The sequence below is a fragment of the Xiphophorus hellerii genome, chromosome 22, assembly GCF_003331165.1.
Source record: "Xiphophorus hellerii strain 12219 chromosome 22, Xiphophorus_hellerii-4.1, whole genome shotgun sequence".
NCBI lineage: Eukaryota > Metazoa > Chordata > Actinopteri > Cyprinodontiformes > Poeciliidae > Xiphophorus > Xiphophorus hellerii.
Window position 1 is genome coordinate 18,843,277 of NC_045693.1, and position 18,449 is coordinate 18,861,725.

Sequence of the window (18,449 nt, forward strand, 5' to 3'; positions counted from 1 at the left end):
CCTTTTTGAGCCCCTCATTTTTGTCATGATCTTCAAGGTATTCCTGAGCTTGTTAAACAAGGCCAAAATCTGTTTTATTGGGAAAAAGGCTATCACAAAAGAATACTATGTCTTTATGTATTTAGTTTGGTGATATTTCATAGTTATGTTTGAGTAAATACCAGGATTCAGATTTTAAAATCATAACATAAAAATATGTGATTTGTGAAATTCCACATAAAGTGGACATATTTATATTTAAATTGTTTCCAGATCAGGAGAAAAGTTGAACCAAAGTGAAATTCTTTGATTGTATGCACAAACTTGGTCAATAAAGTTGATTTTGATTTTGATATTGTAAGCAATAACAGGTTACTTTTGTCTGCATTGTCAGTTCACTGTAATCCTTCTCTAATACTCTAATCTTATTCAAAATACAATGTGTCCTACATATTAAGAGTGAAATTTATATTGGCTAACTAAAGTTCTAGAACTTTGTTCACAGCCAGGCTCTTAAAGCAACACAAAAACAACATCTATAAAATCCAAACAAATGCAGGGCAAAATTTCATTTAAGTGTTACTCATTCCCACTACAGAAGAAGGCACCCTGGTGCCACTGTAAGACTTTGTTTTAAAGGCCCAATTAGTGCGACCTCAGAGCACTGCCTTTCATCTCTACAAAATTCTGCCTGCTTGAAGCATCTGCAGGGTGCAGTGTTTGGGCATTGTGAGCCAGCGTTGTTAGATTACCTTCTCTGGTACATTCACAAACTGTATTTTCTGCTTTGACATGGCTGGACAGTCGGATAGGCTTTTCTAAATCTTTGCTGCACTCTAAAACATATTTCTGAAGTTAGCATCATATTTTATACATTGGCCGTCTTATTGCAGTGTCAGAACATCCTATACACCAAAGAAATGCATCACCAGATAACAAAATTTACCTATTTTTAGAGAAAATCCAGTTTTGAACATTATTGTTCAGAGGCTGGTGATGTGACTTTATTGGGTTTATGTAAAACCAACTCTTGGAGGGCCTTGACTGCAGTGCCAGAAGTTGATTGTTGATTTTCTTTTATTTTTTAGCAATTGTCAAGTATACAATCTAAAATCTAATGTACTTTATTGCAATTGTTTGTGCAAGAACAACACAGTAGTTCATAACTGGATCAAAACATACAAATCTGAAAACTGTGGTCACGTGTTCAGGCTCTTCTGATGTTATATACTTAGATAAAATGCAGGAAGGGCAATGTTGGAGCAACACCTGTTAAAGCCTGCAAAAGAATTACAATAGGACAATGATCCAAAACACATAGACAGAGCTACTGTATGTTGGTATGGTTTAACTCAAAACATATTTATGTGGTAAAATGGCTGGCTGAAAGCTGGTCGATACATACAGTGAAAGACTGGAACAGATGGCGTTAGGTGGACTTAAGGACCACAGCCACACATGAATAGCTAAAATCCACAAACAATTAAAACCCCACTAAAAACACTTATAACTTCTCATTTCAATAGTTCAAACACCTGAATATGCATCAATGTGCACAATGGAAATGGTCTTAGCATTACCGCAGAAGCTAACGTAAACAGTTTTCCTTATTTCCTCCCTTAAGTTTGAGGGTACAGCAAATCAGAGCCAAGTAAAAGAAATAGCACTCCTGGATTGGCTGTTTTGCAAACAGTAGCCAATAGTGTGTCAAGGATCATTGCACCAATGTATCATAACTTAAGAGTAGCATTTTTTTCTAATAATTTAAATATATTTTTCAAGAACATCTTTGAGTAGGTTGACTTAAAAATATTAGTAATGTGTACATATTTTTGCAGGCCAGCAAATAGTTACATTTAATCCTAAACTGTTATTCTGGCTTGGTGTGTAGTCAAAAGGAAATGAAAGCGAATAACAAGACAGGTTGTACTTTTTAAAGCCGCTGACTCAATCCTTATCACAGCTGCTCCCTAAAAACTATGAATCTTAAATTCCCTGTGTGGCATGTTGCATGAACCCAGGGGGAACAAATGTTCTTAGTTAATGAGTAATATCTCTAGATTTTAGACTACAGGAATTAAAAGTTCTCACGGTTTTACTGCAATGAGACTTATATCGATGAACCAGTCAAAGGGAAAGGTCATCTGTAGCCAAGCAGCTGCTGCGTACGAAATCCCAGATGGGAGTACAACTTCATCTGAGCTTCCTCAGTTCATACCAGAATGGACGATAACTCTTGTAAAAACTGGGCTATACAGAATATTTTAGTCTTAACTGCATTGAACTGAAGACAATCTGCACATAAATAGCTTTTTTTTTCATAAGTGACCAGGAACAAGATCCAGATAGTGATTCTCAGCAAGTCTTTAAAAAGGAAAATAATTTTTTTGTCATTATTTTTACCAACATGTCATACCATCTATTTTAATATTATCTTTATTTTAGAGAAAAGGATGCAATAAATACTTTGACATTTCTTCATAGAAACTTTCCCGTTTGTCATTGCCTACTGCAGTCATTGGAGTGCTTGAGCAGAATTTTCAAAAAATGTCTGCAATTTACAGAAGAGTTTAGTAATTAGTGTTCAATCTTGTTTTGAATGTGCCTCTTTCAGTTAGTCCTGATTTTGCATCAAAATGACTGGAGAAAAAACCCTCAGGAGCAAATTTAACGAGTGGTTAAATGTTGGGTGCGGTTGCAGGCGTCTGTTGCTTGATTATGACTAAAATCATAACAATTGTTTTGGTCAATTTACGAGAAGACAACATATGATTAATCGGTGTTTTTCTGTTGGGAACCAGATCTGGAAAAACAATCTTTCTTCAGTAATTTTGACTTTCTGCCAAATATTTTTTAAAGATTTGAAATATAAAGCTACTATTGATTGAAATGCTGGAAAATGCTTGCTATCTACCAGATAACTTAGAACTTCTTCAAGTCCAGGCACTGAGGTCTGGTGTCCTGTAGTTTAGATGTGTGTCTGCTTCATTCAACACGCCTGAGTCAAATAATCAGGTCATTAGCAGGACTTTGGAGAATTTGGCTGCATACTGAGGAGGTTCAGCCATGTGGATCAGTCACAGAGTGATTTGATTAAGATGTAAATACCTTAAATAATAACCTCTAGCTTTTATCTTCATCATAGCCTTGTGAATTTAATAGCAAAGTTAACCATTAACTTTGCCATTGATTTCTCCGGCAACACCAAGTGGCACAACATCGAATCATCAGCAAACAGCAGCTGACTGTACTCACTGCACTATGTGATGGTGAAATGTTTTGTTTTTAATATTTACCACTGGCCCATCACATGTCAGTGAATCAGGAGTTGCTTTTTTCCCCCTCCATTTGTTATAAAACCAAAACTTTATGAAAGCAAGAAACTGATTAGGAGATGGGTGCTCACCATATGTTTCACATCTCTTTAAATTTAGTGAAGTTAGACTTTCCGGGTGGAGGTTTTTTTGTGAGATCCAAAGAATAGGAAGCACAAACAATCCATTTATTTGTTGCATGTTTCACTTCTTTTAGGATTTTCCTTAGAATTTTTTTGGCAAACGTACGTCAATTACACTCAAGGTTTAATTTGAGAAGCAAAACATGTGAAGGGGAAAACTAAATGAGGTATTTATAGGAGCTATGTTCCTAGAAATATTATTATCAAAGATGATGCAAACATTCATGCTGAAACAAATTATTTGGTGCCTGTTTTCATAAATGATAAGGGGAAAGTTTGTACAATCCTACTACAAAAAAATGTTATGTACACTGCATTGCACTATAAATGAAACATGAAGGGCCACTCAAGATGGTGACCTTTGTTCTCACATTATGCAGTGCTCAGGCAGGCAGAGCAGCAGGTATGTAGGCAGGGGGTTGTGTACAGTGGAGCTCAAATCTTGAGGGCAAACCATGTCCCAGGACAACTGATACGAACAAACACCTCAGCAGCACATCATTCTGTGTTTCAATTCATTGTCAGCAGATTTGGTCATGGACATCCTTTTGTGAATGGCTGTGTTAAATACATGTAGGGACTATTATTTGTGGTGAATAACAAAGAGAAGCTGTTTAAATGACATGAACCTATAGATAAATCCAGGCTGCACATCTCTGGAGCAGTCCTCGTCTTTGCGCTGAGTTCCTGTCCTTGCTCACAGCTGTTGGAGAACCCTTAATTTGAGAACAGGACAGGGCGAATAAACCTGTCGCCCTTCAGCGCTCATCAGCATTTTCGATCTGCGCAGAAGCAGATCTGTTCCCCTCTTCAATGAGGTCACCTCCCATGCCATCGTAAGCAGGCGGGGTCGACCTCCTCCACATGTCATCCATCAGGGTGAAGGACCGCCGTGACAGCATGCAGTTACATGTAGGACCTGAACACGACCGTTCTTGGATGTTTCCTATGTTGCTGAAGACTGCTGCATTAAAGCGCATGCTGAGCCAGTAACAATGAGTGCACTTGGTTAAGGAAATTTATATTCAAGGTTATGAATGATCTGAGTTCGAAAGATGGAGACTGTTAGAGCAATTACAGTCATGTAGTGCATAGGAGATTCTTTCTTCGGGCGAGAACACCTGAATTACTGTTGGTGATTTGTAGAGGGCTTTTAGCATAATGATTGCATTGCTAGATGAGAGAAAAGTATGGAGTGGCACAGATTGTGAAGATTTCTATTATGCAAGTTGTGCTGCAGAAATTATAATGCACTGCTATTGCAAAGCAAGACAACTCAGCCAGATAAAATTAGCAAATCTGCTCATCAATTAACCAAATCTAAGAGATCAACAAGATCAACATTGCAGCGTTTTTAGTTCAGCTGTAACTAGAACAAATCTGATTGCTCACGCCCATAGCTGTTGTCATATGCAAATGCAACTATAATTCACACAAACGTTTCTCTTTCTTTTTGCAGGCTCTCATACAGAACGGGACAAGACACAGCCAACTGTGATACGTGTCGAAACAGCGCCTGCATCATTTACAGGTTCGCCCAGCCATACATATACATTAACGCTGCATTAATTCTGAACCGTCATCAGTGTGCTACATTAAGGTTCTCCTATTCTCAAACGGCCCAGCTGTTGTCTTTGCATAATGGACTAACTTTAACAAAAGCACTCTAAAAGCTATGTTAATGTTTCAGGGATTGTTTTTGGGCAAAATGATTCCACTATTTTATGTACAATGACTATTGGTAGTATTCATACCCTTGGACATTTCTATCTTTTGGCATACATAGAATTTCCGATTAGCCCTCATAAATGACGTAAGTGGTATGATGTAAAATGTGTTATTTTTTTCTTCTTTTGATTTGTTTATTTTTTTCACAAATATAGAAATATGAACTGTGACATTGCCTGTATTCAGGCCACCTGACATAATACTTTGTAACAAAATGGATCTTGCCACGACTTTTCAACAGGATTTCTGTCAGTACTTAAAGTCATTCTAACACATGTCTAGGCCATAATCAAATTTATTCCATTGTAGCTCTGGCTGTATGTTTGGGGTCATTGTCCTGCCAAGAGCTGAAACCCTGGCCTGGACTTGAATACCCTGGAACTGATTTTTGTCAAGGTTCGCCCTGTATTGTGTTCCATCCAGCCTCCCATCATCTTTGACTAAATGCCTTGACTCTGCAGCATAAAAGCATTCCCACAGCATCTTCTAAAGGCTGTTGTGTCGAAAAACAGGCGTAAACGTGATCACACACACTGACAACTCCATGCCACAGACTTCTGCTTATTTCTAAAAAAAGAAAGAAAAACAAGAGATTTTTTTTTACTCAATGTAAAAAAAAAGGTCAGTAAGTTTTTCTTTTTTATATATTATGCACTACCTTCTGTGTGTGTATCACATAAAATCTTATGAAGAAGCTTGTAGCTGCAGATAATCAACATTGGGAACGGACGGATGCATTTTATCAAGCAGATTAGACTACATTGTAAATGAACAAGTTATTAATTATTTGATGGAGGTTTCATACATTCTCACATTTTTGAGAAATATACTGAATAGACTCTGACTAAATGATGTGAAGGAAATAGGTGTACTTTACCACAAAGTGGGAAATGTATAAAATGATCAAATGTACTGGTTGATTAAGTAGCAGCACAAATAGTAAACAGTTGAACATATTTAAAGTAGAAATATTTGTATGTGTGAGCACATGTTATTCAAATTTCTACCGTAAAATTATGGGAAATATTAGAACTTAATGTTCAGCATTACTCTTGTCTCTGGTTTTACTGCAGGGACAAATAATGACTCCAGTGTTGGTTTCTGAGGATTGCATGACCTCAATGTGACTGAAACATAAATTTACAGAGAAGCGGGAAGTTATATAAAGTAGGAAGTTTTGTGACCATGGTGTAAATCATCAGATCCCATAAAACCGTTTAAATATTTACAGTTAGATTTGGCCTTCATTATTTTCTTATCTGTTATGTCTTTGTTATTTTAAAATAATGTTTTATTTTGCACAAAAAAGTTTAATCTAATAGTGTGAGTTTTTAAGCAACATAAGCTCGGTGTAATCTTGCGAGACAGGAGGAAAAATTATAAAAGCTTTGAAGTAATCGGTTCTATCTAAACTGTAAACAGAAAATAGTTTGGATAGCTCTCTCAAAGAGGAAAGGACAATTTACAGTTTAGTTCTGTAAGAGGAAGAACACATTTAAAATTACCTCAAAACCTCAAACCACACATTCAAGCTTTTACCATGATTATGTCAAAAGTCAGTTATGTCAAACTAACCCAGATTGTTGCGAAAGATCCTTGTGCAACTTGAAAGCAAAAGTTCAATTTCATTAAAGCTTGAAGGAAATGAGAAATCACTGATTTCTCACAGGCTACTACTTCTGAAAAAATTGCTAAATACATATAAATTAAGCAAAATCAAACATAATAGTAGATATTAGAACGATCTCAAAATAATCTTGTAAAATAATAAAAATAAATTAATTAAAATTAAAATTAAAAACATCTGACAGGCTGAATACTAAAAAACTATGCATTTGACATTTTTTAAAAATTGTGTTTCTAAATTGAAGGTCCTGTTACTTGTTTCAAAAGCCATTCCTCACCTCAGGATGGGAAAAAACGTTAACTATTAAGAAGTACATCTAAATCAATATAAAGTGCCCAGAAAACCGAAAAAAGTTCAAATACATTATTTTAAGTGCACTGCCAAAATGAATAAGTAGCTTTATGCAAAACATTGAAAAACGTACACTATAGAAAACATTTAGTTCAAAGCTGATGTTGAGGATGTTGATGTTATGTAAGGAAAAACTTAATGAATGGTGAATCCAATAATGTAAGTAAAACATCCATGCTATCTCAATGGGGGAAGATTGACCTTTTGCAATCACGATATATCTTAAAGACGAAATAGGTTGATTTCATTCCACAGAATATGGTGCTGTGGTCATGATCTTTGAGACTTTAATTTTTTTTTTTTACTCTACTTTGTTTTAGTTTTTGTGTATTTGTATTCTGTTTCATCAGACATTTCTCCCATCTTCTCAGTTCTTCATCAGTTACTCGCCCTCCCTCACAGCTGCATGCTGTTACTAATCAACCACCTGCTCCTTGTTTAGTAATTAACTCTCCAGCAAATATAGCTGTTGGTCAGATCATTCTATTATTCACACAATGTTTTCTTGTGCTTCTCCTGCGATGTATTTTTTATTTATTTTTTACTTTTATTCCAATTGGACGTTTGTTTTTGTAAGGTTTAGGATTCACTTTTTAAGTGAAGCTGTTTGTTTTTGTCTGCTGTCTGCATTAGGGTCCTTCCATCAAAACCTCATATGCTCATTGATGCAGGTTTTCATGAGTGTGCTTGTCTTGCTCATATAAAACTTGCAGGAAAAATAAGTAAAAAGTGAAATAACTGACTTTATTTATGAAAGGATGTTTAAGTCTTTAAAGCCTGGAATTATTTGCAATTACATAAAAAGAAAATAGTCTGTCAAATTGTAATTTAAGTCCAGATTGCAAATGTGAAAGTGGCATATGCAATGTGCAGCTTTATGGATGTTGTCAGGCTGGCCAAAAGTATTTGGCTGCATAGTCATTGAGGAATTCTCCACTTTAAATCCTTTGTATGGCTGCCTTTTGGGTGCTGGGTAGTAAAATGAAGCAGGTACAAAACACCAGATAACACTGGCAAAATGACTATTCAACATTTTAATGAGTTTGGACTGAATGTAATCATATCTTGTTTGGAATCTAAGTTAAACAGACTGAAACTAAAATGGATAACTGCTCACAATTTTTTTGTGTGTGTGATTGCATTCTGAGATTTCTGAAACTTTTATTCCAACAGCATTGGTAACATGAAACTGGTATATTACATAGCAACTATTTTTTAAAAAAAAGTGTTTGGGACACTATTGTTCTATTTGTAAAAACAAAAATGTTTATTTTCTTAAAAACATTACTTAATTTCATCTCACCCTGTGGACCGAGTGTTGGCTATCCTCTCATCCTGTGAGTCGGAGGATGTTACAAATATTTGTAACATATACAGAGTATAATTTTAGAGCACAATCGGAACTTATGTTGTTATAAAACGTTTTGGTTTGTTGAGAAAGCACATTAGAGAGAGCACCAACAAATATTTGTTGGTCATTCAATTTGTTAAAGTGATTTGTGTAGCTCTGACACAGTGCTCACAATTACTCTAAACAATTGTTCTCTGTTGCCATACTTTTATACTCTCTGCTTTTGCTAAAATGAAAGTAATGGAAGTGCACTTGGCTCAGATTGTTTGAATGTTGGAACATTGCACACAAAAAGTCCTTAAGAGCAGTAAAAAACAAACATTAGATGTGATCAAACATCCTTGTACTTTTCACACTTGAGACCCTGATCTGAGCTGGATCTAAATGAAAATCTTCTCAATATGAATCAGAACAGATAAGGAATGATGATTTAACAAAGATGCATGACTAAAGACCTTTCTGTGCTATGCTGTTGTTCAGGAGCTTTAGTGTGAAGTTGGCAGCAGAAGAAGACTCGAAACGCTGTTCTCTGTCAATAGCTCTTAAAAATGTGGCAGAGACTTTAATCTGCGGAGTGACAACCACACCTCCATGTCAGTACTAAACAGAGATTCTGTACTATAGTCAATAAAAATTTGAAACAGACTCGAGGCTCTGAAAAATGAGCCTGAGTCATCATAAGAGAATGACGTTCAACAGGCACTGACAGCGGATCTAAAAGCAGCCCTGCTCTTTCCCCAGAGAGACGGGATGGCTGGCCCTGAAATACAATAAATATCAGATTTGAACAGCATGTTACATCGAAGTCACAAGATTAATATCAGAGGACTTGCCTTTTTGTCTGACCAAAGCAACGCATTAAGCATTAAGTTCTGGATCTGCTTATCCAGTCATTAGGACATTGTACATGTTGAACTAAAAGCTTTTAAACAGATGGACTTTCCTGAATTAAGAGCCGACAGTAAGCAGTTCACCTTTTAGCATAAGGCAGGCAGTCAGCCATCCAGATGTTCACCCAACTTTTGAAGTCGGAGTCAACAAAGCCAAAGGCAGCAATGTGAGTTGTCCCAAACACCCTCTACCTCTTTCTGCCAAACCAAAGCCCAACTCTGAACCGCGAGCTCTTCAATGAGCTAGAAAATGGGAGAGGAAATTGAGACGGCAGTCCTCGTAGCTGGCTCCCCTCTCAAGCAGTAAATGATATCAGAATCGATTGTTATACCAGAAAGGTCTGTCATGGTATTTCTTTATGTTGCCTGATTGCATCTTTGCTGTTTATGACTCAAAGTCAGCAGCAGACCTCTAGGACTTTGGTAAAACAAAGGGTTGGAAAAAAATAGAGAATAGTTTGAACTAAAAATAAAAATTAGGAAGCTGCTTTTGCTGGTTGCATACAGAATTTATATGCATCTGTCTCTTTACTCTGTGTATCCTTACTTATACTGGATTATGCCCTCAATTGCCTTCACAACTTCTTTAATTCTCTACACCACAGACTGAAAAAGATGATGAGAACAGTCCTCTGAGTGTCATGATCTAAGTGTCTTTGTGCTTTGTTTGTCACCTTGGTTATATATTCAGATCATTTTGAGTTGATATTTTTGATGTCACTCATTGTCCTCTGCACATGATTTTCTATTTCAATTTGAGATTTTTTGTTTCTGTTTTGTATTCTGTTCTCTATATACTGATTGGAAATCTTATTTCAGTGCTAAAGTTTACATTTTGGTTCAGTAAGATCCTTTATTTTGTCTTGTTTAGATCCCAGTGTGTGCTTTGCTTTTGCTATGCGGCCCCTCACCAAGTTGCACTGCATTCTGTTGAAACCCATAGGAGGTGAATTTGAGGTCGCTGACATCAACAAGGCATATTTGTCCACATATCAGGTGCTTACTGGATGTGCTTTCACTCTGTTCTCTGTTAGCCCAAGAGGTGGCTGACCATTGAAATCACACAATATCAGTAATTTCTAAAAATGCTTTCAACAGCCTGCCTGGTTACAATAACCATACCACATTTGTTCAAAGTCGCTTTAATTCCTGTTTTTTTGCCATTTTAATGTTCTGTTTGACCTTTGGCAAGTTTCCTTCACCATGTCCAGGTGCCTAGATACATTGTGCTGGTCCAATGTGAGTTGCTGATTAACTTTGTGTGCGAGCAGGTTAATGAACAGGTGGACGAAAAAAAGTGGTTCATATTTTATTTACTGCAATTTTCCTAAATATGACGTTTTACAAAGCAAAGTTAAATAGCAAATAAATGAAGTTCAAAGTGGTCCATGCTTGTTTGGAGGTTCTCCCTCCTCGGTTTAATGAACTTTATAAATCCCAGTAGAATGCTAGAAAGGAAAGGTAAATAATCTGTCTTTAAATAGCATAATATAGCAATATGTGAGATCTTTTTCAGTTAGCATTCAGCTGCTATGATGTCAATAATGTGATAAACTGAGCATTAATCACAATAAATTATTGCAACAAAGCAGAGTAAGACTTAATCAAGATGCACACTGTGACACAGAAGCAGCTTGTGTCTGAAATTTCAGTTCTTATTGACGAAACAGACCTCTATTGATTTGTGTTTTTTTTAAGAGTTTAGCAATTATTGTAGCTTTCAGGAACTAGGCTTTTAATAGTCGGGCGATGGCAATACAATTAGGAAAATATCTTTACTCTTGAGAAAAGCCAGTGAGATGTACTATTTGTGTCATAGGATTTTGTTTCATTTTTATAAGACATGGTGAACCATTTTTACAGATACAGAAACAGAAAATGGGATTACCAAAGGAATGTGGACGCCATATAAGGGAGATTTGTCACACCAACACACTAGCTCTGACTAGATAGAGGACTAGTTTTCTGTAAGGTGTTGTAGTTTCTTTCTTTTATTTAACTAATAGGATGCTGGTAAGACTAAATGTGTCAGTGTAGCAAATGTTTATTTTAACTGGGAACAGACTGCATGGTAGCAAAAACTTTGCGCTTGGTTTACTCTCTCTAAATGGAAGTCATTTACATAACAAAACTACAGATGCTCTCCGCAGAGGACTAATAAAGTATGAGATAATCATTTTGTCTGTTCCATGTATTATTAAATAATTGTTTATTACAGTCTAACGGAATGACTTTTACAGTCACTGAACAAAATGGAGCATTTTGCAACCAGGGTGGTAATCCATCACAGTTCTGTCTCTGCCAAAATGACTGTCACAAGTAGCAAAATTCTGCAGATAGTGCTGTACAACCCAGCTGCAAAGACTTAATGCTGGAACACCAGTTCCAAGTGTGTATGCATGTGTATATGTGGTGGACAGATACATCTCTATTGTGTCTCTTTTTTCTTCTTCTTCATTTGGCTGCTGTTTTACTCTGCTTTGCTCTGTTATTAAAGCCGTGTGATCCCATCACCAGTGGCCCTGTTATTAAAGTTTGCTTTACTGACTCAGTTAAACTGCTGGCAGTGCAGCAACCTTGGACAAACTACTCTGTGACACTAATAAGGAGGACCGGCTACTAATAAGGTGGGCCGTATTAAAACCAGTCCAAAACAGAGAGTTAATGACAATTTCTCCTTTACGTTAGACGGGGATTCTATGTTGTTATTGTGACCAAGTGTGTCACTCAATTTAGAGGATGATGTTGAATTTTAAAGAAGTTGTGCATGTAAAATGCCCAATAAATTCAGGAATCTGGCAGCCGCAGAGCTAAAGCAGTCAATCTGTGGGTCGTCCAAACTCCAGCTCTCCCCTGACAGCCTCCTCCTACCTTTGCTATTGAGTAGTGTCTCATTTATCATCACAACAAATAGGGCAAACATTTGGCAGGTGAGATAAGGATGGATAGGATGAGTGTATAGGAGATATATTACTGGAATAATTATTATGAAGGTGTTCAGTAAAGTGGAGGGAAAAGTCCATTGCAAACATAATTACTACTTTCTTGTGATGTAAATATGCAGAAATGAAAAACATTATTTTGGGACCTCACCATTCCAGTTTTCAGGAGCTAGATGGATTTTACATATAATGAATGTTGGATTTTTTTTTTAAAATGTTCCAATAGGTCAAAAATAAGGAATATGTTGCACCTAATTATCTGTGTTGCATCATAGTTTACATAAACATGGATATAGCTTCCACCATTTTTAATTTGATTAAATTTTGAAATAAAGCTGATCAAATGTAGTCCATATTTATTAAAATAATTGGTGAAACAGAGCCTCAGGTCAGATAGAAACCTCAAAGCAGATCAGTAAGACAATAAACCTATGGCTAAAGCTAATTTTAATATGTATCTTCCAGGCACAGAGTATAATTTTATAGCACAATCAGAAATTATGTTGTTATAAAACATTTTGGTTTGTTGAGAGCACATTAAATTATTCTCTCATTGATAAATATAGGTTTATTTTTCTCTGCATAACATACAATAGAGGTTTTTTCTATTAAATGTCCTGTGCATGACTTCTGCATGACAACCCGTGAGGGAAATCACTGTAATTTTCTGGCAGTTTATTTTAAATAACCCACCAGGAAACTGGTGCTCCCGGTGGAAGCCATTTATTTATTTTTTGTCAAGTGTGGAGCTTGGACTGAAAATGGCAAAGGAAGAGAGAGGATAATGGGAAGGAAGGCAGCTTTAGGTTTAAAGCACTGAGAATAGAAAATAGTTGACGAGATGTTTTACAAAGACACCCAGTAGCAAAATCCCTCCCAAGAGCAGCAATTATTGAATGGTGCTCAGCAACCGCAGACAAACAAACAACTCACCACTGATCACAGCAATAGCTACTCACATTGCATAGATAAGGAGATGATTAATATGGTTTTCGGAGTGCCCTGGAAGGTTTCCCGTCTCCTACTGCTTCAATTTGTCTGTGCACAGAGATGATCTTAGATATGAGGCTTTTGTTTGCCGAAGCATCTGCCCTCTGGTGTTAAATGAACCATGCAGCGCTGTTCTGGGCTTTTCTCCCAGAAGTTTGCACCCAGTGTAGAAAAATCGCATTGATCCGCCAAGTGATTAACTGCTTAATAATTGTTGAGCTTATTCTGCATTGCATCGCACCGATGTTGCCAACATCATTTGAATGTTGTTATGAATGTGCGCGGCTGGTGCGACAGAGGGAAACATTCGCAGCCATAAAAGCAAGAGAAGGTGGAACAAGGCATATTACATGTATTATTAAGAGATGAGCAATGAACAAGTGAGATAAAGGCATCACCAAAAATGTAGTTTCTCATTTCCGAGGACTCACTTCTCAGGAGACCTACAAGAATTGGCTTTCATTTGAAGTGAACATGAAATTACAGGAGAACGGGTTTAATTTTGATCAAATCGAGTTACATGAAAAGGCTCCTTTAAATCAGGAGTGACGTCGAGGTTAAAGCAGCAATAAATTGGCCTTTACACGATTTTTGTCTTACTTTTTCATTTCTCCTAACACGGTGAAAAGCAGGTCTCAGCCTGCCAATCCAGCCCTCAATGAGGTTGCTCCTCTGGAGGCTTTAATAGAGCTCTGCTCTTAACTGACACTTATTGTCGGGGGGTGAGGACAGTTTCCAGTTTCATTATATCACTTTGAGTCAAGCATATCCTTTAGCAAACTAATTACTGTGCCTATCAAAGCGGCTGCTCTATCAGGGCAATCTTTGCACGTTAATGCCTGTTTCTCTGTCTGCAGATGAGAAGAAACAGTGCATGTTTGACATTGAGTTGTCAAATGTCGTTCTTTTCTTTATTTCTGTTTGTTCATCTCCATTTATTCCTCAGAATGTCAGGGGTGAGGTCTGTAAGTCCTTGAAGTCACTTCAGTCTGTTGCGTAAAACATTTAGCATTAATGGAGAAAAATAAGCAAACAGCAATCAATTAAATTATCCAAAACACAAATTTGATTGTCGGGTAGACTTTATTTATGGTCATCACTTTTCCAGTGCACATAGCAAGCAGATAGCTAATTCTTTATTATCTCCTCTGTAACACATAAATTGCACATAGCAAGATAAGGCAAACCAGCAATTTACAAGAAATCAATAGCAATGAAGAGAGAGGAAACTGTGTACAATGATGTATTTTCCCCTTGCTTGAATACAGCCAGTTAATTAGGGACTCTCAATAGTTTCATTTGGATGAGATTAAGTCCCACATTTCTCCCCTCCCTGGGAGATTTAATCGGATAGTTCAGCTACGGCTCCGCAACAAAATCAGACGATGACCAGACTGGGATTACACTCGTGGCTGTTGAAGTCTGATGTCAGGAGCAACCAAAATCCTGGCTTTTTTTTTTTTATTATTATGCAAATATAATCTATGCAGGTAAAGCCCATTTGACTGCGGTGTTGGAGAAGGCAGAGAAACTCTCTTACTTCAAAGGAGTCTCTGATATGTTGAACTGCACCCAGTATGTTCTGCTGGGATCTGTCAGTTCATTTGAATTAGTTGCCTCTATTCAAACAGCAATAAATTGATTAAATTAAAATTGCTAATTACTAAGATCACAAACATTAGTGTTACCTATCCCACATGCAGTGGTTTACTTACACTCATTATGGGGATGAGTGTAATATCCACCATAACTTTGGACTTTTTGTCATGTACCTGAACGGTAGTTCTTTCATCCTGGAATGATGCAAGTTACTGTATATCTTTAATGAAATGCATACATTTTGATTTACACTGGATTTCCTGTAATTTATACAGAATAAAGTTCTATCAAAATAGGCTACATATTATACACTCACAACCCAATTAACAATCAATAATTGAATATACATTGAACATTGCAGAAAAACTTTTAAGCAAAGTCCGCAAATGTTTTGCGTGGTTAAGCTTACTGGTTTCCAAAAGCCTGACATTAACCTGCTTGAACTATTTCAAAACCAGGTTATTGTCCTGATGGAATTCTCAAAACTTTCCAAGCCTTAGCCATTTGTTGCTTTAAATAGGATCAAAGAATTTGGGGTTATTCCCTTGCCTTCATTGTTCCCTTTTACTCCAGTTAATTAGAGCTGACAACAAATCAGTTGACAAGTCAGTCACTGTTTAATACAAGGTTCTTAGGTTGGAAATCCCCTTTGTGACTCCTAACATGATTCTTTGGGTTCAAGGGCTTCTCTTATTGGCTATGTGAAAATGTGCTTCATACTGGACAGTGACAATGGTATTTCATTAGTTTGCAAATAGTAGGCGTACATAATTGACGGGTATAAAATAGATGAAATGAGATCAAATGATGTAAAGGTTATTTGAACATCTAATTTATCTTAGTGTGTGTGCACTTATATTAGGCTAGTATTTACATTCCACTCCTTATGTTTGTCTTGCAGTGTGGAGCTGGACTTTAAGCAACAGGAGGATAAGCTACAGCCCTTGATGAAGCGACTTTGCCCCATGGACAGTCGACAGTGCCCTGCTCTGCCTTATTCCAACGAAGTGTTCACCTCCACCCCAAAGCGCAAGTCCAAGTCAGAGTCCAAGAAGCATGCTCGCTGGAAACTTTGGTTCCTTTGAATAAAATGTCAAGCCTTTGAAAAAAAGCCATCTTTTTTGGGGCACATCAACATCTCCAGTTATTCATGGAGCAGTTAAAGGAATAGCCAGATGGAGGACCAACAAGCAGTGTGAATGGATGCTGTCGGACCCCCAGTTGACATAAGGCTTTGAACGTAGACTGTCACGTCAGCTGGGGGAGAGCAGAGACACAAAATGTTTTCATTTCAGTCTAATCTTTTTTGGCACGTTTGCTGGACATTATTGGCAGCTTCAAACTCTAGGTAAGCAATTTTTACACACTTTTCTGTAAATATCAAGCTATTTAGGTCAACAACAAAACTTTTCTTAAATTAATTTTCTTCTTTTGAATCTTTCAGTGAGTGGTATGCACTTTGTCTTTTTTTTATTTTCCTTAGAGCCATTTGCTTTGCATCAAGTGGAGGAGACATGCAGAGGGGTCCTGTCTGAAGGAACCTGTAATCTTTGATTGGACATCAACTCCACTTCCAGTGGAGCACAGATATTTGAAGAAGAGGAGAAACATAAAACGACTGTCAGTACAGTAATCACCAGAGAATCAGCACTGTTATTGTAACCCTGTACTATCCTCTTCCCTTCTGCCATATTTGTCAACATGCTGCTCGCCTTTCGCCCCTGGCTGAACGTCACTCTCTAGGTATATCTTTTATTTTGTTTTTTTGTCTCTAATGTATCTTTATGTGCAGCCAATTTCACCCATCCAGTTGTGATTACTGATCTGATGGACTCCTAATGTTCCCAATCTATATTTTAGGAAAATAATAACCATTTTTTATAACAAAGTACTGTGAAATCTTACATCCTAATACTTGGGAATCTCTTGATAAAGCAGGTATAATATTTTAAAGTATAGAACAAGTATTCTCAAGTTTATTCTTGTTTTATTTTTATCAACATGGGCAATGTTTTAATATTTCTGCAGTATTTTCTATAAAAACAAAAAGTTTAAACAATTGGGTTTTTTTAATTTTTATTTTAAAGTAACTTATATTTTGACATTTCTCTCAAAGTCAAATAAGAGTTTGCCTTGCCTCTCTGTCACTTGACATGTCGCAGTGGAGCTCTGACAAAAAGTAGCAAAATCAGTCTTGTTTAATGTCCATCTAATGCTTCCAGAGATGTTTTGTGTCTTTGATCTACCTTGTCATTCTGCTGCAAGCCCCATCAGGCAACTCTGCTTATTCGGGAAGCACCCAAAACAACTGTGCACTGAACTTGCAGCAAAAGCAGAAGGGCTATATAGATATATATATACAGAGCTAAAGGAATATAATGGTAATCCATAAGTGAAAAAACACTTTGTAACCACCAGCTTGGGTCACATAAATGAAGAAATGAAACACTCATGATGTAGCAGTGACATGGAACTTGTTACAAAGCGGGTATTTAGTGATGCTTTACACTGGCTTTGCAACTGTAGCCCCCTCGAGTGTATGTTTTAAAATGTACAAGAAATGTCCGAAACTCATACCGGCCTCCCGTCATGAAACAACATAAAGCACCTTCCACATTTATTAGTACCTCAGATAAAGATGTGCAGAAAGCCTTAGCAAATTTCCTTCTTTGCAAATACACTCCTTATTGTCTATATATTTTCACTCTGGATGCACACATTAGCAAGTCTGGTTGAGATGCTGTTACTTTTTAAAATAGTTTCTCATTTTGTGAAGATCAACAAACTTCTGTGTCACTTAAATGACATTCACTCGTCTTTCCCATTTTGAAGAGTGGTTAAGCGAGAATAGAGTCACTTTATACCTATTAAGGTTACACAAGATATTGTGGAATAGTTAGTGGTAAGACTTGCGAAGCTCTGATCAGTTATAAATAAACAAAAATACCTAAAGTACATTTATTTTATAGGAATAAATAAATGTGGATTTCATAATGGCCCCCTTAATTTTATAAAAAAAAAAAAAAAAAACTTTCACACATCTTCACTGGATGTAAAAATAAATGTGGAAAATCCTGCCCTTGGAGAGGTCCAACTAGTAGCCATGTTGGACGCTACTTTCATGCAGGTAGCGTCCAACATGGTTACTGGTCGTATACAGTTCCTACATATATAACACATAAAATTTGGGGGTAGGGGTGTAAGTGACCTTTCAAAATGTCTGTCCCTAAAATTTTTACTTCTGATTCAGCTTTGATTTAGGTATTTGAAATTAGGGGGCTTTTATTTTGAAAGGATTTTTCTGAACTCTTGAAATAAAGCAATCTAGTAAAGAATCACACAACCGATTGCCACGTGGGGTGCAACCTGTAACAAAGAGCTCACTCACCAGGGTCATAGTAAAGAGCTGGACCACGAGAAAGTGCAATTTAGTGACCAAGTGCAATATAATGGATTTTTCTATTGTTTTTAAAAAATACAATTAAAATATTTCATCTGGAAAGTGAAACTGAATCGGTGTCCTGATTCCTTCCTA

The 18,449-nt window shown here is 36.8% G+C and overlaps 1 protein-coding gene across 1 annotated transcript in view; it reads left to right on the forward strand.

The window, feature by feature from the left end:
- Positions 1-17,666, forward strand: part of insyn2ab (inhibitory synaptic factor 2Ab) — a 31,423-nt gene extending 13,757 nt beyond the window's left edge. The window contains exons 3-5 of the mRNA XM_032552369.1: positions 4,896-4,967; positions 15,816-16,262; positions 16,398-17,666. Of these exons, the coding sequence (XP_032408260.1) occupies positions 4,896-4,967; positions 15,816-15,999 (256 nt within the window). The 3' untranslated portion in view covers positions 16,000-16,262; positions 16,398-17,666. The remainder of the gene's footprint in view (positions 1-4,895; positions 4,968-15,815; positions 16,263-16,397) is intronic.
- Positions 17,667-18,449: the final 783 nt, after the last annotated feature.